This window comes from Schistocerca gregaria, chromosome 8, assembly GCF_023897955.1.
Source record: "Schistocerca gregaria isolate iqSchGreg1 chromosome 8, iqSchGreg1.2, whole genome shotgun sequence".
NCBI lineage: Eukaryota > Metazoa > Arthropoda > Insecta > Orthoptera > Acrididae > Schistocerca > Schistocerca gregaria.
The window spans coordinates 501260049-501281876 of record NC_064927.1 but is presented as its reverse complement, the minus strand read 5'-3'; the positions used below and the strand labels follow the sequence as shown (position 1 = coordinate 501281876).

Genomic DNA, 21828 nt, shown 5'->3' with positions numbered 1-21828 from the left:
ATAGACACTACTTTATCTAATAGTAACACATACCAAAGTTGCAGACTCCACAGTGATGATAATTAGAACAAATATGAAACAAGAAACTGAAGATGGGTGTAACAAGATGCAAATCAGAGAACCAGCATGATTCACTGCCTCTGAAAGTGACAAAGAAATGATCGAAAATCATGACAAGTTTGAATGACAGTAATGCTAAACATATACTGGGATGCAATGCTGCATAGCACAGCACGATAGGTGCGTCAGTAAATGGGAAGTGAAGCGAGGCAGGACAGGAGGTGTACACAACTGGCAGTCGTAGACCCCTTATAAGGCTCAGAACCTGCTGGTAGGGGTTGTACTGTTTCTATACCAGTCAACAAATGGTAAAACACACTAGTCAAAATGGCTAAATCTTAAATTATTTTAATAATAAAAAAGTTTTTAACTGCATTTATTGCAACAGTGGGTATGAACTATAGATTTACTACAATCAATGTAAGCTTAATTTAGTGACATAGTTTGTTAAATTCAAATTTGAGGAGTGGAGCAACTGAATTACCCATATCCGATCAAAGAAATTGTCAAGGGGGAACAATACTGCTCAATGTAATGGGGGAATGAAGCATGATGTTCCACATAAATGCTACTTTCTGAAGAGTGTTGCCACGAAGTAATCCCTTAAAAATTGTTGAGAGCAAAAGAAGTGGTCAAGTGTGCTTCTGGGTAATAGGGTCTTCACTCTGGAAACCTGTTTAAAGTAAAATACTCTGCAGACAATGTGCTACAAACTGCCTTTTTACTCCACAGTTGTCTGTAATGACTGGAAGATATGCCTAGAATCCAATTTTGCAACACATTAAACATAGAGCTAATATATATTCCTTCACAGTAAAGAAACAGCTTCAATGTCCTTGTTGTGGCTGGCTACAAGCTTCAAGGAAGTCCAGTACTGTGTTAATTTTATTTATAACTAGTTGCAAGTAGTAAAGAAAAACAATTGCTACAAACAAAACATATTTGGATTACATACCATTAGAGTTCCTTTAGCTCAGCTTTGCCATATTGAGTCTTGGTGTCTTCGCATAATCATATTGATTCCTTTCATATACAATATTATGTTAACACAGTAGTTCTATCAGTTTTTTCTGACTCTGTAGCGACTAGCAGGGGAGCACATTGCCTGTGCCATGTAGGAGGCAGGAAGCCACTACAGCTGTGAACCCCCTTGTAGGCAGCAAGCCGGCCGGCTCAGTCTGTGGCTTACTATTTGGGTGCAGTTGGTTGTATGAAATGTCAGGAAGTTAGCTGTAGCAGTGAAGTAAAGAACTTAGAAAGTTTCAAAAATTATTAGTATTTGCCTTCTTGTTTCCCACTACAGTGCTGTTACGTCTAATTACAATCAAACAATATTGTACATCTTTAAAATGTTTTCTCTTCACAGTCGAACCAATCTTGTGACACAGATCACATTCTGGAGATGGCAGGATGGAGATCTTATGCAGGCGGGTAACCAAACAGTCATGCCTGGTAGTCGAATATGGCTACTGTTTCCCTTTTCAATCCATTAGGTACTACTGAGTAATCCAAGGGGATTTCTAGTGTATTCCCTCATATGAAATTTTATGTAACAGTGCATTTCATTGCAAAATACGACATTAGTTTTTTCCGAACTGTTTAATTTTTGTGTCTTTTTTTTGGCTACAAAACTGCTTTCTCATTATCGTCTAAGCCACAATGGAATCCACTGAAATGCAGTTTCTTGTTATGTTATAGTGATTTGATTTGAATGTTACTACTTTGACATGTCCTATATTACACGTACATTTACTGTACGCAATGTAATCTTACAGGATCAAATAAAATTCAATTCAATTCAATTCTCGATCTTCTTCAACTTGATTGATTTTTGGATCTTGTGTATTGGTAACTGCTGACATTGCTGCTCTGGTATCACAAACTATGACTACTTTGTGAAATGAGTGGCTTAGGCATCTTCAAAATTTGAGTAGTATGGTCCCAAAGTTTGAAACATCAGTGTGGAACATAAGGGGCTTGTACATGCTCTTTTCTAGAGTAAGTAAAATAATATTCATAAAACAGAAAGAAACTTCCACATGGGAAAAATATATTAAAAACAAAGATTCCAAGACTTACCAAGCGGGAAAGCGCCGGCAGACAGGCACATGAACAAAACACACAAACACACACACAGAATTACGAGCTTTCGCAACTGGCAGTTGCTTCGTCAGGAAGGAAGGAAGGAGAGGGAAAAATGAAAGGATGTGGGTTTTAAGGGAGAGGGTAAGGAGTCATTCCAATCCCGGGAGCGGAAAGACTTCCCTTAGGGGAAAAAAAGGACAGGTGTACACTCGCACACACACACACACACACATATCCATCCGCACATACACAGACACACGCAGACCAATTGGAATGACTCCTTACCCTCTCCCTTAAAACCCACATCCTTTCATTTTTCCCTCTCCTTCCTTCCTTCCTGACGAAGCAACTGCCAGTTGCGAAAGCTCGTAATTCTGTGTGTGTGTTTGTGTGTTTTGTTCATGTGCCTGTCTGCCGGCGCTTTCCCGCTTGGTAAGTCTTGGAATCTTTGTTTTTAATATAAAATAATATTCATATAGAAATTTGCTGAAGTACAAAGAGTTACTTGACTGAAGCTTAGCGAGATACTTCCGGGCTAATGTAAAAGTTGTGATATTTCACAGCTATCTGAGTTTCCTTTAAATTTGCAATTTGAAGCATAAAAAATGCAATATCAAGATTTCATTTTGCTTCAAGTCTTCACAAGAAATAGGTAGAATTTTAGTAAATGTCTTTCTTGACACACAACTGCTTGAGGAGGACATATTCACACTCAACAAATTTCTCTATGATGTAATATGCAAGTTGGAATTAATGATTATTATCATTCACACATTTATAACAATGTATAGACCAGTAAAAAAGAGGGTTGCAAGTAACACCCAGATATACCATATTTGTGCAGTAAAAGTGAAGAGAGAGCAAGTGCATCGGTAACATTAGTGTGTCGTCGTTCGACCTGTGAGGGTCCCCAAGTTCGATTCCCAATGGGGTTGGAGATTCTCTCTCCTGGAGGACTGGGTGTACTGTCATCTTCATTATAATTTCATCCCCACTGACACTCGAGTTGCAAAGTGGTGTCAACTAAATAACTTGCACCAGGCGACACATCCACCCGATGAGAGGTCCTAGCGACACGCCCATTTTATTTTTATCTGAAATGAGCCTTTTAATCATACGTGACCAGATTCACAATAATAGGCATAAAATTTCAGTTGATCAATGTAGTTAGAAAATGATTCCACACAAAGTCATAAATGTATTGGCATTATAGAGTTAGTCGTATCATGGCTTCCTCTTGAAACACGATTGCATGTTAATACATACTAACAGGAAATGCTCAGTTACCTGTAAGCCAGCTGTCGGCATGTTGTGGGTGCCTCCTTGTGCACTTCTATCATTTCTCCCTTGAAGGCTGGTCAAAACTGTTGCAAACATCAGTTCATTTTATTAGTGTGTAACTCCACACCTCCCATTGACAATATGTTACTCTACAAGTTCTTTTCAATGTAATATGAAGTGCAAGAACTAGTGTGATTAGAGTTACTTTTTACACTAGACACCATGTCTTCCAGAACTCTCAGCATCATGTGTTAATTTTCCACCATTGCCAGTATGCCACGGGCAAAACATCAGTTCAGTTGCAGTGAGCAACTATTGCTGATTTACTAAGAAGTAATTTAAATTATGTGATTGATGTTGAAATAAAGTATGGAAAGAATCTGGTTTATGCATGTTTCTGAAATTTATGCTTCTCTTTTTTCACTGCCTTTGAAACAGTGGGCTTTGTCAGAAGTGGTAGATGAAAAAGCTGCACCAGCTTGTTAATGAGTAATCTGCAGTGTGATTCTGTGATGCAATAACTTTTGACTTAAATCTAATTTCACAATTGTGTCTTTTACCAGAATCAAGATAGAAATGTGGGTTGGTTTTCAATTTGCACATAGTACTACAAATCCTGTATTTTCAAAAGAACAAGGGTGTATCTTTTACATGTATACACATACATCTTATCGAAGTTTTCATTTGCTTTTCAGAATGTTCAGTGTTCCTTTCAGAATGTTCAGTGTGCCTTCCATTCGGCACAGACAAACATACAGACGACAATCACAGTTACCCTATACTTTCACGGGCATACCTGGAGTGACACAGCTGTAGTTGTCCCAAAGTAGGTATGTTGATGGAGAATTTATAAGATTAGCTGTTCTTGGGAGCCAGTGGTGCAATACAAGATCTGTACACCCCTGATACTCTAGGAGGTGTAGTGTTGCACTCTCAGCAAAACACACTGTACAGTTGTAACTGAATTGCACCTATTAAAACCCTGAAAGTAAAAGGTTTTTTTTACAAGTTGCTCTGTTAGTGTCACTGAGCTTGACACGTATTGGGTAATGTATGAGTGAGCTAGTTGCATTCTGAAGACCCCCTTCGGTAACCTTACAAATGGCATCAAGATAAATTTAGTCACAGTGTGTAAGTTAAAATTTACCCCGTATTTGTACCTTCATTCATGTCAAAGATATAATCTTTTATAATTCCATGAATCTTTCTGAACTACTCAGCCAAGTGGTGTCATGAAAGCTGGGCATGACATGGAAATAGCATTCATAACATCCGAAAATATAAACTTGGAGGGAAAAAATCGTGAACTGACAACATGAAAATTTTCAAAGTGTTTTTGGTAGACAGCACTATGTTCTTAGTTTCATAAAACATTTCTTTTACTGTGTCTTGTTCTGAGAATTTCCTGAATCATATGTCAACTTGGTATAACCATGTAATAACAGCAAATGCATTCAGGTTTCATCTGTACAACTCCATCTTTCCAGAATATGAGCATTGTGATTAATTTACACTTATACTTTTACTGGAGCTTTATTTGTATCTGATTCATTTCAAAGAGATAATGACATCTAAGCGTATGAGCTCCCTCACACTTTTAGTAGATTGAAACGTAGATCCAGTTTAGTAAAATGTAATTCCAACATTCTCAGCTTTACACTACTGGTAATTATAACTGTCGGCAAGTGATCTGCGTATGATACCACAAGAGTCAGCATTCAGTGAGTAACACACACACACTCCCAGGTTAATAGCTAGTTCAGATTTATATTTCCTTGTGCACATTATCATGTTTAGTGAAACTATGACTGTACATGCAATAGAAAAATATATGTAGTTAATTTATAATCCTTAAATCAATGAGAAATTGCCACGTGCAGTCCTAGGATTTCTACGCTGCAAACATTAATACAGCTCAGTACAAGAATATTGCATAATGGTCACATAAATATTCATTTGTATACAATGAGTGTACAGCTTTCAGCCACTCCCTACGACAGGAAATAATAAGCGGAAAAATAGATCAAGTCAAAAACTATGCACTGATGTCGACAATTTGAAAAGGATCATTGCTACTCCATACTGTGTACTCAGTGCCACTGACATTATGATATTTCACTAGCGAGAAGTTGGCATTAACAGTGATAAACACACAGGTGATGAACATGGCGACGATTTGGTTAAGGGGCTGTCAGCGATGCATTCTTCCAGTAAGATTGCTATGGGAGTTACTGCATCGAAGACATGTAGCTGGGCATGATTCCCTGTTGTTTCGAAACAGAAGTGCATTCCAAATGGTCTTCACGTGGTTGTCCTTATTCCTGTTCAAAAGTAGCGGCACAGGAGTTTGTTGGTGTCTGATACAGTGGTTGTCGGTGCAAGTCTAAACTGCTTTTTGTTGTATTTTTTAATGTCCTCCATATAATGATTGCCATACATTTTGTCAGAGAGTGCACACCAGTTGGACTATAGCGGAATGTTGTTCCTTCACTTTTTTCCTGCATTCGCTTTTCTACACCCCTTCCTCAGTTTTCTTTGTCCCTTTTCTGTTTCCCTTTGACAGGACCCTGCCTTTTCTTCCTCCTTTCATCTTCTCAACTGCTTTTGACATCACTTTTACATCTTCTGCTTCTTCATTGTCTAGTATATGTTGTAATAGGCCCATTGTTTTATCAGTACTTCCATAAGATGATGTCATCAAATTGTTGTTACAGTACTTTTTGCAGCTTTCACATTCACACCCATAACATCTACTACTGAATATAGGCATCACGTGATGTCCAAGTCACTGTTGCTCCACAAACTTGTAAAAGCACTTTAAAAGATTTAGCAGAGGCACAGGTACATCAGTCTGTGCTGCTTCAGCTTTGTGTCAGACAGAGTTCATCAGCTTTTACTTTTTTTTTAGTAGCTGGTGAGAGGTGATGTGTGAATCCCACAGCAACCCATGACCAGATGTTTCTAATGGCCAATAGGTAGGGCAGTGGCAACAGTCAGACAGGTACGTCAGGGCAGCTTGGGCAGCATACTGGAGGATAATGTCATGGAGTAATTGTGGGACAACCGTGTGATCAGTCAGTGGTTTTTTTTTTTTTTTTTTTGTATAGTAGTGTCTTTTTCTTTAATCAAATGAAACTAGTTTTTGCAGCCACGTCAGCTACACGTTTCTCACTGACTCTCCGTGTTCGAGTAATAGATTAAATTTTCTCGTTTTGAGAGTGCTGACAGGCTATCTGTTGTAATTGCTAAAAACCATTCATCAGCAAGTATGCATAAAATATTTCTTTTATGTTGTAAAACATGTTCATTTTTACCTGAACCACACATTGAGATGTCAATTGGATGACAATCAGAACATTATAAAAGGTTTGTCGATGTCAATTGGATGACAATTAGAACATTATAAAAAGTTTGTCATCACTAACATATTTAAAAACATAAAGCATCTTGTCCTGACAGTATCCTCAAAACAAGCAACAAGAAAGGTATCAAACTAATAAACTTCGCTGAGACAAGGAGAATGACCATTAGAAGCACATACTATCTCCGAAAAATAGTATTTAAACTTACTTGGATATCCCCAGATGGAAGTACAATGAATCAGATCGACTATGTTCTTGTTTACCGAGGATACCAAGTGCGATCCTTCCACAGGGCAGATACGAATTCCGATCGTTTCTTGGTGGTAGTCAAACTACGCCTGAAACTGTCTACCAAGTGGCGAAGAAATCCTGAAAAGATGGCCCACTTTGACAAGGATAAGTTAGAAGATGTAGAAGTGAGACAACGCTATCAAGATAAAATAACAGAAAACCTCACAATATCGGAGAACCCTACCAATGTGGAAGACACATGGTTGGTGTTGAGGAATGCAGTGTGCAAGAGGAGAACTTGCTTGCCATCCAAAACAAAGAAGGAAACCTTGGTTCAATGGAGAATGTCGACAATCTTTTGGGATGAGATCAGTGAAGAGGATACAGCGGTTAGAAAAACTCTCAGAAGAAGCAAGGGTAGCCTACTGTGAAATCAGATGTAACACGGTCAAACTCATGAGAATGGAGAAACAGGAACACCATAATAGACTGTTGAAAGCAGTATAAGAAACAAAGTCATCACACTCGTTTTTTCAGGCCTCAAGATTTGCCAGGGGTGTCTACCGACAACTTACATAGTCTCTAATGAATGAGACGGGTGAAGTAGTACCACCAGAAAAGCAGGAAAACCTATTTAAAAGCCATTTCGGGAACCTATTGAATCAGGACGTTCCACAGTCGGTAACAACTCAGATGAGAGCCCATTTTGATAGAGTAGAAGTCCCTGAACCATCAGAGGAAGAAATCTGTGTTGTCCTAAAACTAATCAAGAACAACAAGGCCCCAGGAGGTAGTGGCATCACAGCTGAGATGCTTTGCTTGGGAGAACAATTACTGATCGATGCATGGAAACGACTACTACCCACCATCTGGACAGCAGAAATAATTCCTGAAGAATGGAAAAGAGCAATTATATGTCCCATCTTCAAGAAGGGTGATGCTACCCAAGTATCCAACTACCAAGGAATTTCACTTCTTGAAATTAGATACAGTCTTTACAACTCTGCTGCTAAAACGAATGAAACCACTGCCTGAAGGAATCATAGGCACATATCAAAATGTGTTCGTCCCTAGACGGTCTACCATTGACCACATATTTACTTTGAGGCAGCTCACAGAAATACTGTATGAGTTCAATCGGGAACTGCACCTCATCTTCATCAAGCTTATGACAGCACTAGTTGGGTCACATTCTGGGAAACGTCAGAGGAACTTGGCATCCCATCGAAATACATCCGTCTAATTGCAGATTGCTACTCCCAGTCAACTTCTAAAGTATAGATTGGCAACCAACAATCACCACCTTTCTCTATCCATAATGCATTGAGACAAGGAGATCCATTGGCGCTAATGTTATTCAACTTGACCTTGGAAAACCTTGCCAAACCAGCGAAATGGAGATAGTGGGAGCAGACACAATTCTGGCATTTGCTGACGATGTTGTGATCCTTGGCGACACTCTAGAGTAAATGTATGCTGATACTTCCTGATTCCTCCAAAATGAAAGGAAATTGGGCTGGAGGACAATGAGGGCAAAACTAAATATCTTGGAGTATCACGTCATCGAGTTCTCCCTCCTTCCATTGTTGTAGACGGGCATACCTTTGAACGAGTGAAGTATTCAAGTTCTTGGGCTCAATATTAACCAACAAAGAGAAGTGACGAAAGAAGTAGATTAACCCATAACAAATGCTGATCGCTTGTTCTTTAGTCTGAACAATATTTTAAATCTCACCTGATATCTTAGAAGAACGAAGTCCATCTGTACACGACACTGCTGAGGCAAGTACTTTTTATACGGTTGTGAAACTTGGGCGACATTAGCAACAACAGAAGATTCATTACGTGCATTTGAAAGAATGGTACTTCGTAAGATCTAGGGACCTGTCTACAATAACATGGAAGATAAATGGCAAAGAAGACCTGCCACACACTGGACGAATATTGGGGCACAGACAACTACAGTGGTTTGGCCACATCTCATGAGCGGACGGCTCCCTTCCTGAGAGAGTCCTCCACTCTCAACCCACGGGAAAATGCCCAAAAACGCGATGGAAGGATCGAGTGACTGACGATCCTTCAAGGGGTGGAACCGTTGGCTGTGAAGGATGATACTAGAGACCGTAAACGATGGAGTGCCATCCGCAGCAAATACCTCCTCTCTTGTGATTGACAGACATTCCTTTTATTGGGATTATTGTGTGTGTAGTGTTTGTTTTTCCTGTTGTTCTTCTGCTGTAAGCCTCTAAGGCCCGTTAATGCGATAAATGATTATGATCACAGCATCTTGTGCAGAAGGCCATGCCCCATATACATAGTGCTCACAGATGTTTGATACACCAGACAAAGACGGTACATAATAGCACATCTGTTTACATCTGCTGGACATATTCTAAGCAGTTACACTGTTCAGAAAATTTGGAAACTTGTGGTAAGTACTATGGGACCAAACTGCTGAGGTCGTTGGTCCCTAAGCTTACACTACTTAGTCTAACTGAAACTAACGCACACTAAGTACGACACACACATCCAAGCCCAACGGAGGACTCGAACCTCTAACGGGAGGAGCCGCGCGGATCGGGACAAGACGGCCACACCATGCGGGTACCCCGCGAGGTCACTGTTCAGAATACGTAAACAGATGTGCAATTATGTACCGTGTGTGTCATGATGTAACAAGCATCTGTGAGCGCTACGTATACGGACACAAGCCTTTCACACAAGGTGCTTTATGTTTTTCAGTATTTTAGCGATGACAAACCTTTTATAATATGCTGATTTTCATCCATTTGACATCTAGACGGGAGGTCAGTGGAAAATTTTCATTGACGCCATTCCGATGTCAAACCTTCTACAATGTGCTGATTTTCATCCACATGACGTCTAGACGTGGGAGGTTCAATGGAAAACGAACGCGTTTTACGAAAAAAAGCTTTTTAAGACCTGAAAAGATGGCAGCAATGTCTATCGAAACTGGTTATCTCAAATAAAGAAATATTTGAAACTTCCTGGTAGATACAAACTGTGTGCCAGACCGAAACTCGAACTCGGGACCTTTGCCTTTCGCGGCAAGTGTTCTACCATCCGAGCTACCCAAGCACGACTCACGACCCGTCCACACAGCTTCAATTCTGCCAGTACCGCGTCTCCTACCTTCTACAAACTTCACAGAAGCTCTTCTGCGAACCTTGCAGAACTAGCGCTCCTAGAAGTGAGGATATTGCGGAGACATGGCTTAGCCACAGCCTTTAGGATGTTTCCAGTTGCAGAGTGTGTGTGCTGATATGAAACTTTCTGGCAGATTAAAACTGAAATATTTTTTGCGCTCTTGGCTGTGTCAGTTGTACGAATGTTCTCACTGAGTGTACCGAAACAAGCATTTCTCTTACGTACTTGTTCAGCCTTTCCGATCTAGCATTAAATATCAGTACACAGCCGTTTTTAAAAGTCTCATAACTGGTACTACCTTCTAAGGATGCTTAAATAAATGAGACATTACTTTTTAATTTATTTGTCTCCTTCCTCCACCGGTTTACACCAATAGATAAATTCTCTTTCAGTGAATGCTACTATGAACAAAAAGTATACATGATACAAATTTTTAATAACTCGCTTTTTAAGCAAGTTTCTGTTACTGTTAGGATTAGTTTTTGGCGATAAACTTTTATCATCATTTGTTAATATTATGTGGATGGTTAACCAGTCCAGCACTCGCCTAGGCGAATGTGGAGAAACTGTCTCAAACCCTCACTCAAACTGACTGGTATAACAGAAAGACTACAAGACTGACTTAACTTGAAAATAGGGAATTAATAACTCTGCGATTATGCAAAATTACAACGGGCTGATCGACAGTTTTCATTCGGTTGCTCCTACACACAGATAGGAGTGAATGAATAATTCAACCTGCAACAATTTTCTGCGAACGATTCAATTGTTTTCTAACAACCGACTAAACTGGTTGTTTTCACTTGGGTACTCGCATCACTATCAGGAAGACGTCGAAGATACGACACAGAGACTGGCTTTGACGTCAGAAATGTGACGTCAGCTATCCAGATCACTGGCTACGCGAGTCAGAGGTGATCACGTCAGGTGACGGCTCCTTACACACCGGGACTTGTACGAGAAGGCGAGGCGGCGCCACAGGCACAGAGCAGGAAGCAGAAGAATGGAAACTCGGCCGCGGGCCGTGTTCCAGAATCTAGTGCCCGAAGTCTATCATAACTGAAGTGGAGTAAACAGCTGTGACTGAAGCCTAATTGTTTATTTTATTAATTTTGCATCTTAGCTCCTGGACTTAACTACAAGTAAAGAGTAGTACCTGTAGTATGGACGTTCTGCGACAAAAACCTCATCGTTCTCCTTCAGTTAACAAGTCAGCCAGTTGCCGTAGCTCCCTTTACGTAAACAGCGCACTTGTGGGCACGATTTCTTTTATTTAGGGCGACATTTTATTCCAAAAATGTTCAAATGGCTCTGAGCACTATCGGACTTAACGTCTGAGGTCATCAGTCACCTAGAACATAGAACTACTTAAACCTAACTAACCTAAGGACATCACACACACCCATGCCCGAGACAGGGTTCGAACCCGCGACCGTTGCGGTCGCGCCGTTCCAGACAGTAGCGTCTAGAACCTCTCACCCACCTCCTAATTTTATTAAGCAACGCACTTATGAGCACGTTTTGTTTATTTAGGGCGTAATTAATGAGCAATAACTGCCTTCATAATGACGATTAACGGTTAATAGCTGACATGTTAATTACCATATTTAAATTGCTTATTAGTAAAAGAGGATAACTCCTCAAAAACTGAAAATACAGAGTTTGTAGTTTTGGTTTCTTGAGACATAGATGCATAGATTAGTACTGAAATGCCGGCCGCTGGTGGCCGAACGGTTCTAGGCGCTTCCGTCTGGAACCGCGCGACCGCTACGTCGCAGGTTCGAATCCTGCCTCGGGCACGGATGTGTGTGATGTCCTTAGGTTAGTTAGGCTTAAGTAGTTCTAAGTTCTAGGGGACTGATGACCTGAGATGTTAAGTCCCATAGTGCTCAGAGCCATTTGACCCATTGTTGAGTATTGAAATGGGAGACTATTGTTGCCTTGCTGCTTGTTGAACGCGGATTGAAGTCTATAATTGTTTCTAATAGGGGACAGTTCCATGAGTAATAACGTTTTAGATATGTGGCCGGCCTGGAATCATGTTGCACAAATCGGTGATTTTTGTTGAAAATTTTGATTAGCTATACCACTTATATACTAAGTTGATCAGCTCATAAAAAATTTCAAATAATGACGAGGAAAAAATAAACAAGGAAAAAAGAAAGATAAGTTTGATTAGTTTTTAGTATGCTGTAGGGTATTGAGTCAAACGACATGAAAAAAGATTGAGGAACATTTTATTGTTATAATGGGGACCGAGGTAAGAAATGAACATAGTGTACTTTGCCGCCATAAGAGAACCCCACTTGTTCGGCGATGCATGCAATAGCCAAAGTCGCAACCATACAGTTATAATGTTGTTACTTCTCTCAACATACAGTAGCAGACTTCATAAAATCCATCGCAGTTTCTCCATTGGAGGGCACTCTTATCTACCATCTGACCACAAGTTACGTGTCATGAAGAGGACATTACGAATGACAAACTGCTTCTTGGCTTCTGTCTCGGGTTCTTCGTCTGATGATTTTCCTGACCACGAAAGCCTTAACAATTTTGACATTACGAATATTCGATGGAGTACTTATTCCAGATCAGATTATGTCACTTGTCACAGAATCCAACCGCCATGATCGCTTTAAAGTTTATGCAGCAAAAACAAAAGAAATAGAGAAATTTTATAGGACGAAGGATCCTTTTGTACATACAGAGTGCCACATCTGAACTGCAACAATAGGAAGAGGCACTAGAAAATAGGACAAAGAATCATTTGCTGTCCATACCGTCACTTTAGTGAAAGCCAGGGCATATTTTCCCAACAAGAACATTGCAACGCCTCAAGCGGAAACATACGATATTGAGAAACTACTGAAGTGTATTACAGATCACACAGTAAGACGTCTTTTTAATGAGCTGAATACGTAACCTATACCAGAATCGGATGAACATAACACAAGTGATTATAGACTCAATCAGTTTTGTAACCTGTCTTGTGCTTATTTTCTTATGAACTTAGAGCAGTTTTGTGAACACTTACGACTTATAAAGGTCATATTACATATTTCCTTCGTTTAGGTGCAAAATCATTGAGACACAGTTAGTTGTTTGGTTAGCATTTAAATGTACTTCACACCATGATTATGTCGAGTGATTTTTCTGTGCAACAGTGCGCTCCAGACAGACACATATGCTTTACATTAAATTTATTTAGCTCACAAACAAATACGTGTTTCGTGAATAATTTTACCAATTTTTTTAGACGAATCAAAAATATGGGTTTCGCTTTTGTGTTATCGATTTTCATGAAACACACGTAAAATACGTGGCTTTAAATGTTTAGTAACTATCACCATGACGCAATTTACAATTTTTTGGCATTTCGTTAAAATTTTGTCCATTTTCTCAGCGTATTCTGCAAATATATACTGTCTCAAGGAGACGCACTTAAATACGGAGTTTTCAATGCGTAAGAACAAACACCACATGGCATATTTACAGTTTTTAACCATTTCGTAAAATTTTTGTGAATTTGTCTGAGTATTCCGCAAATAATTATTTTTTCCAGGAAGGCACACCACAACAAGAAATAAGCAGCAGGCTTACCTTACGTTCCGTTAAAAACCAACTTAACCCCTCCCTCCTCGCTCTTTGAGTGAGCCCGAAATTATGGCTGGAACGCTTCTACAGAGAAACGTATATGCTGCACTCATGAGTGCCGCACTAAGCCGCCACCTTCACTATAAATTACGGTAATTATGGGAGAATGTAATGGATTTTGGCCCATAAAATCGATTTTTCAAAAATATTATTCTCTTGATCTACACATTTTAATCCATGTTGAGTGTGAATTTTGTCGTGATAGCAGCTTTAGAAATGCCTTTACGTTGTTAAACTGATTAACTCTGCAGTGGTGACCACCCCCACCTTTTCCGACATTTAGGAAACTGCTTGCTTCTGCGGAATTTTTGTCAGTGTGAAGGCTATTTTCATTTCGATATATTAGGCTGACATCTATATCTTTGCCTGAAACCGTTCTTGCATGTGGTTTATTTACATTTTGACAATACTAACACATATTAGTAGGTGGAAGGTTTAATTCACAAACCTTTACATGGAAGTCAACATTTAAGCATAATGGGTGGTGAAATAAATGTGTTTAGGAAACAGAGATTTCATGGGAAAAAAAAGAGGAAACAGCTCGAAATGAAGAACATAAGCTCTCAGCTTCAGCATCGAAACTGGGACAGGAGAATTGTACAAGTGCGTGAATGATGTTGATATTGATCCCACTGCATTCAGTCTTATTGATTTAAAGCTTTTCTTTGCCAAACTATAAAGTTTTCATGTTCATGTGTTAGCTGTAAAAATACGGAATGCTTGATTGTTATTGAAGAAAGAAGAATGGGAATAGCTTGCGATTTAAAACTAATTTGTAATTCGTGTGGCTATGAATTTTCATTTTTCTGCTCCAAAAAACTGACACTGGTACCTATGAAAGCAATTTTAGGTTAGCATATGCTCTGAGATGTCTTGGACAGGGCAGGGAAGGAGAAAATTCATTGTGTGGTTTTCTGAACATGCCTCCACCTTTGTGCAGGTTTGAAAAAATAAATAAAGAAATGTCTGATGCTGTATGCGAGACTGCCAAAGTTTCTATGAAGAAAGTAGTGGTGGTATTGGTGGAAATAAACCAAAAAGAATTAGATCCTGGGGCAGATATTCGCGACAGTGAATCTACAAATGCCACTGACCTGCGTGTGTCTGTAGATGGGACCTGGATGAAAAGGAGTCACTGCATCTGTTACCGGTATTGGTATTGACTCAGGGAAAGTTTTAGATGTAGAAATTATGTTTAAATACTACCACCAGTTTACAACAAGGAAAATGTCCAACAGTGAAGACAGTGAGAAACTGTGGCAAGAAATGCATGCAGTAGCACGATCTAAAAACTATAGTGGCTCAAGTGGGGGCATAGAGGCTGCTGCAGTTGTGAGGATGTTCTCTAGATCCGAGGACCATTAGGGTGTTAGATATATTGAATACCTTGGTGATGGGGACTCCCCTTCGTTCAAAGCTGTAACAGATAAAAATCCATACATTACAACAATAGAAAAGTTGGAATGTATTGGCCACATCCACAAGAAACTTGGTGGTAGGCATTGTTGCTTGCTGAAAGAGAAGAAAGGTGAAGTACTTGAGACCAAGTAGGAGGAAAAGGCAGGCTTACTCTGAAAGAAACTGATTCTCTTCAGTTATCTTATGGGAGAGCTATGAGGAAAACCACACATAATTTAGAGGCTGACCAAACACCACTGCACAATTTGTGTCCGAAAGAAGATAGGTGTACTTTCAACAGAAAGGAGACATATTCACATAAACACTCATTTCCAGAACCTGTTATGAATGCAATTACGACCACAGTCAGGTGTCTTGCAAATCCTGACTTATTGAGGAAGTGTCTTCACAGACAGAAACAAAATGCAAATGAAAGCCTCAATATTTTAACCTGTATTAGATGCTCAAAAAGTACATTCTGTGGAGTTGAAGTACTCAAAATGGTGTCTATGATGCAGTTTTTACGTTACAATAACGAAAATAATGGCAGAATTGAAGTGCTAAAGAGAGCTGGTATAGATCCTGGTGTGCTTACAGAAAAGCATTTTACACCATCGGCGAGAGCAGGGTCAAGAAAGCTAACAGATCAGTGTCTTACCCGCAAATACAGGCCAGGCTGATTCGATGAGGAGAGAAGAGAAACTTGGAGGATGAGATGTATCAGTACGGAGGATTTTAAAATTGAGGTAAGCTTATCACATGTAGAAGTATAAGAAGCAAATCTTCGGACCTCATTTTGTCTGTTTTTATTTTTTAAGTTATTAGAAGCTTTTCCTCAAAAAGTATATGCGCTAATGCTATGAAATTTTCGATAACTGTTCACCGCGAGTTGCTGTCTCCCTGGAACTAAAAGATACGGGATCCTGCAATTACATTCTGATTTTTAGGAAAAGGGCGAATTTTGGATGTACAAAATTAAAAACTCTGTTAATAATGCAGCTTGTACCATTAATTACTGTAGTTCAGTGGTCTTATAAACTTCTCAGGACACTACCATGACATTTTCACATTAAATGCATGGTTAGAAATTGAGTTATGGCTTTTTATAAAAAGGACAATAAAAAATTAAAAATTCAAATTTATGACAAAATATTAATCCTGCTTGTTTTATTTGATTTTTCCGTTAAAACACACCCCTTTTGCTTTAGGACACACGCATGCAAAATTTTAGATTTTTACATTAATAAACATGGTTGTAATGATTTTTAAAGAAATGTTTACATTTTCCGTTACATCCCCTCTTAATATGATAGTCACTGTTCATTAATTGTCATTATTGTCACAGTTATTAACCATTAATTACGTCTTACATAAACGAAACATGTGAACGAATGTGCAGTTTGTTTACATAAGGGGAGTTACGGCAACTGGCTCGTTTGTTTACTTAGGGACAGCAATGGGTTCTTTGTCTAAGGATGCCCGTATATCCCCTACCAACAGTTGTTTGATGTACTGTTCATATGAGGGACGTGGAATAAGTAATGCAACACAGTCTTTTTTTTCCCTCGTCCAGTTTCGGTTGACAAATGAGGAATTTGAGTGGGTCTTCGTGAACATTCGTGCTTCAGCCCCGCCAGTTTCATGAATTGCCAATAGGTGGCGTCACTATACACAGATTTCAATAAGGCGCCCGTAGCGGAGGTGCGTTAAATACTGGGGTCTGTCATTGAGCTCTTTGGGTAGGGGCTTGCAGAATGTCAGAGGAGACCTGGCAGTGAACAAAAGCACAGTGGGTCGTTGAGCGAGGCCTAAGTCATCTTGCAACGAGGTCGCGCAAACCTGTCCCCTGTCTCGCGTACCGGCTGGCCACACGGCTGTGACTGGCGCAGTGTTGGAAGGAGCTGACGCGCTCATTCTGCGTGGTCGTCGCCACAAAAACGCATACGAATTTCTGCTTCTCCAGGGCAACGCAAGGCCTCCCACATGTCTGCGCGCACCCGAGAGAAGCTCACAAAACTTCACTCAATTGCTCTTCCTCATACACTCCACAGTGCGTATCTCGCACCTTTCGTTTTCCATCTGTTTGGCCCAATGAAGGACACATTCAGCATGAAGCAGTACGTGGATTATAGGGACATTATCCGTGCAGCGAGACGTTGGCTCCAACGTCGACCAATACAGTGGTACCATGTGGGAATACAGGCCTCGACAGTAAGGTGGCATAAGGTCGTCACATTGGACAGAGATTATAGTAGTAGTAGTAGTAGTAGTAGTAGTAGTAGTAGTAGCAGCAGCAGCAGCAGCAGCAGCTTTATTCATCCGTGGGTCTCTTTTTACAAGGATTCAGGACATGTCAAAGTATTTTCAAGTTTAATCCAATTTAAATAAGCTAATTCGTATACACGTATATTTACAGACTTCTACCACAATCTATTGGTTATGACCTGTAGATTATAACTGAAGAAACTGCAAAAAGTTGGGAATTTAAGGAGATGGGACCTGGATAAACTGAAAAAACCAGAGGTTGTACAGAGTTTCAGAAAGAGCATAAGGGAACAATTGACAGGAATGGGGGAAAGAAATACAGTAGAAGAAGAATGGGTAGCTTTGAGGGATGAAGTAGTGAAGGCAGCAGAGGATCAAGTAGGAAAAAAGACGAGGGCTAGTAGAAATCCTTGGGTAACGGAAGAAATATTGAATTTAACTGATGAAAGGAGAAAGTATAAAAATGAAGTAAATGAAACAGGCAGAAAGGAATACAAACGTCTCAAAAATGAGATCGACAGGAAGTGCAAAATGGCTAAGCAGGGATGGCTAGAGGACAAATGTTAGGATGTAGAGGCTTATCTCTCTAGGGGTAAGATAGATACTGCCTACAGGAAAATTAAAGAGACCTTTGGAGAAAAGAGAACCACTTGTAAGAACATCAAGAGCTCAGATGGAAACGCAGTTCTAAGCAAACAAGGGAAAGCAGAAAGGTGGAAGGAGTACATACAGGGTCTATACAAGGGCGATGTACTTGAGGACAATATTATGGAAATAGAAGAGGATGTAGATGAAGATGGAATGGGAGATACGATACTGCGTGAAGAATTTGACAGAGCACTGAAAGACCTGAGTCGAAACAAGGCCCCCGGAGTAGACAACATTCCATTGGAACTACTGACGGCCTTGGGAGAGCCAGTCCTGACAAAATTCTACCATCTGGTGAGCAAGACGTATGAAACAGGCGAAATACCCTCAGACTTCAAGAATATAATAATTCCAATCCCAAAGAAAGCAGGTGTTGATAGATGTGAAAATTACCGAACTATCAGTTTATTAAGCCACAGCTGCAAAATACTAACACGAATTCTTTACAGACGAATGGAAAAACTAGCAGAAGCCGACCTCGGGGAAGATCAGTTTGGATTCCGTAGAAATAATGGAACACGTGAAGCAATACTGACCTTACGACTTATCTTAGAAGAAAGATTAAGGAAAGGCAAACCTATGTTTCTAGCATTTGTAGGCTTAGAGAAAGCTTTTGACAATCTTGACTGGAATACTCTCTTTCAAATTCTAAAGGTGGCAGGGGTAAAATACAGGGAGCGAAAGGCTATTTACAATTTGTACAGAAACCAGATGGCAGTTATAAGAGTCGAGGGACATGAAAGGGAAGCAGTGGTTGGGAAGGGAGTAAGACAGGGTTGTAGCCTCTCCCCGATGTTATTCAATCTGTATATTGAGCAAGCAGTAAAGGAAGCAAAAGAAAAATTCGGAGTAGGCATTAAAATCCATGGAGAAGAAATAAAAACATTGAGGTTCGCCGATGACATTGTAATTCTGTCAGAGACAGCAAAGGACTTGGAAGAGCAGTTGAATGGAATGGACAGTGTCTCGAAAGGAGGATATAAGATGAACATCAACAAAAGCAAAACGAGGATAATGGAATGTAGTCGAATTAAGTCGGGTGATGCTGAGGGAATTAGATTAGGAAATGAGACACTTAAAGTAGTAAAGGAGTATTGCTATTTGGGGAGCAAAATAACTGATGATGGTCGAAGTAGAGAGGATATAAAATGTAGACTGGCAATGGCAACAAAAGCGTTTCTGAAAAAGAGAAATTTGTTAACATGGAGTATAGATTTAAGTGTCAGGAAGTCATTTCTGGGAGTATTTGTATGGAGTGTAGCCATGTATGAAAGTGAAACATGGACGGTAAATAGTTTTGACAGGAAGAGAATAGAAGTTCTCGAAATGTAGTGCTACAGAAGAATACTGAAGATAAGGTGGATAGATCACGTAACTAATGAGGAAGTATTGAATAGGATTGGGGAGAAGAGGAGCTTGTGGCACAACTTGACTAGAAGAAGGGATCGGTTGGTAGGACATGTTTTGAGGCATCAAGGGATCACAAATTTAGTATTGGAGGGCAGCGTGGAGGGTAAAAATCGTAGAGGGAGACCAAGAGATGACTACACTAAGCAGATTCAGAAGGATGTGGGTTGCAGTGGGTACTGGGAGATGAAGAAGCTTGCACAGGATAGAGTAGCATGGAGAGCTGCATCAAACCAGCCTCAGGACTGAAGACAACACACACAGTTAGAGACAATCATTATACTCCTGGTATTATATACCTTTTTAACAAATAATTTATTAAATAATGTAATACCACACCGTTCACTCATATCTCACTATGAGTCACTGCACACACATTGTTTCATAACACTTAATTCACTACAAACACACACACACACAAGCGCGCGCGCGCGCGCGTGCTTGTGTTCTCTGGGCCATTTTCTGTACCGCAACTTCCCATTTGCTATCCTGAAAAACTGAGTCACCATCCCTCTTTAATGAGTGAAATGTTGAACTCAGAAAGAGGGTTAGTTATGCATATCTTGTCCCTGATGTGAAGGATTCATTTATTATATTTGTTAAGGAGCCTTGTATAACCCCTATGCATTGTATTTAGTGCAACATTATTTACAGGTGTTATATTTGTTTTGGAGAATTTTTGCTGTAACTTCTCTGCAGTACTTGAAAAACGGCCATTTACATAGTTTGCTAAGTGTTGTGGATCTATTATTACCTTATCCCCCTCCCGCAGAAGCATGTTATTCTGCATTTGTTTGCCTCTCCTAGTTTCCTTTTTTATAACATCCCAGACTGCTTTGCTTTTCTTCTCTGCATTATATATTATTTTGTCATTAAATGACTTTTTTGCAGCAATCAGCACCTTCCTATAGATCTTTTCGTATCTATGACAGAAATTTAAGAATTCTTGATCATTGCGTCTCATTTTCATGGAACTGAGGTATTTAAATGTTTGGGAGGACTTCTTAAAAACTGCTGTTATCCATCTGTTTTTGTGAGATGTTGATACAGACATGCACACTTTTAGAAATGCCTTTTCAAAGTTCAGTTTAAACAATGTGGAGAATTTGGAGAATTTCATATTCACATTGGTTTCCTTATACACTTCATCCCAGCTTTGTTTTTCTAGTTCTTTTGAAAAATCTTTTATTTTGATTTCTGATAGATGTCGTTTGTAGGCTTGTAGTTAGGGAATGATTCAGTGCCTGATTTTACTGTTGTTATTTGACAGAGATGGTCTGATAGCCCGAGATCTTTTACAGCTACATCACATTTTTCCCTGTCCATATGTTGAAAAACAGGGCTTTGTAGCCAAAATAGTGAGGAAGAATATGGTGTATTGGAATAACGAATAATAATAATAATAAGCAGTGTTAAGAGAAAAGACCACACGAGAAAGTAACGAGTGGTTGTCATAAAGCGGCTGGTGGCGGTACTTCTCGCGTCGGTCGGAGTTTCGAGGGAGCCGGTGAGTGGATAGAGAATACTGCCGGGACAGGGAGGGGGGAGGGACACTAAGTCAGGCTCCCTCCAACTTCTATCAGTAAGCGCTGCAAACCACAGAGGCCTGTGTTCTGAGCTTTCGCGAGCTGCTTTCCCGAACGGAATGGAAGGTAAGTGGGCGATTGTCATCACTCATCTTTGAAAAAGTCACAATGAAAATAGCACTGAACCGTGGTAAAAATTGCTGTTCTGAAGAGCGCGCCGTAGCGCGTAGTGTGGAGCAGTCGCCCTCCGTTTCTGGCGGTGCGCCGCTGTGGCAATCGCAGCTTTGGTGTCCCCTCTGGTGGGAATGGGGAAAGGTAGCCTGTTCATGGGCATTTAAGGGGGCGCTATGAGCTCGCCAGTCGGTCAGTCTGGGTCCGTCTCTCGTCCCCATCTTCCTAGTCTGTCTCTCGTCCGCATATGTTAGGCAGTTAGTGTCTGTCGTTCGCATCAACCTTTAAAGCCGGCAACACGAGAGTCTTTCCACTCCGCCAGTAAGAGAACTCAGCGAGTGGTCGCCCGGTCGGAGCTTAGTTCCTGCATCTGAGTCTGCGCGTTAGGCCGCCAGTCTGCTCGAGTTTGTGCAACGGTCACTGGCGGTTGGATCGATCGGTTGGTCGGTCGCGCACTGAGACACAAGATGACTTGTCCGCCTTGAGCGTCGGCGCATGTGAGGTCGCCACTTGAGTCCAGTGCGCCGCTCCGTTTAGCGAGGGGTAGTGGCTTCGCGGTCGACACGAGAGCA

At 40.3% G+C, this 21828-nt stretch overlaps 1 protein-coding gene across 2 annotated transcripts in view; it reads right to left on the bottom strand.

Moving 5' to 3' along the window:
• Positions 1-21828, bottom strand: part of LOC126285364 (2-methoxy-6-polyprenyl-1,4-benzoquinol methylase, mitochondrial) — a 177107-nt gene that overhangs the window by 5812 nt on the left and 149467 nt on the right. The window contains exon 4 of one of the 2 annotated variants that reach the window (XM_049984687.1): positions 3433-3509. The exons of the other annotated variant lie outside the window; for it this stretch is intronic. Within the exon in view, the coding sequence (XP_049840644.1) occupies positions 3482-3509 (28 nt within the window). The 3' untranslated portion in view covers positions 3433-3481. The remainder of the gene's footprint in view (positions 1-3432; positions 3510-21828) is intronic. 2 annotated transcript variants of the gene reach the window in all.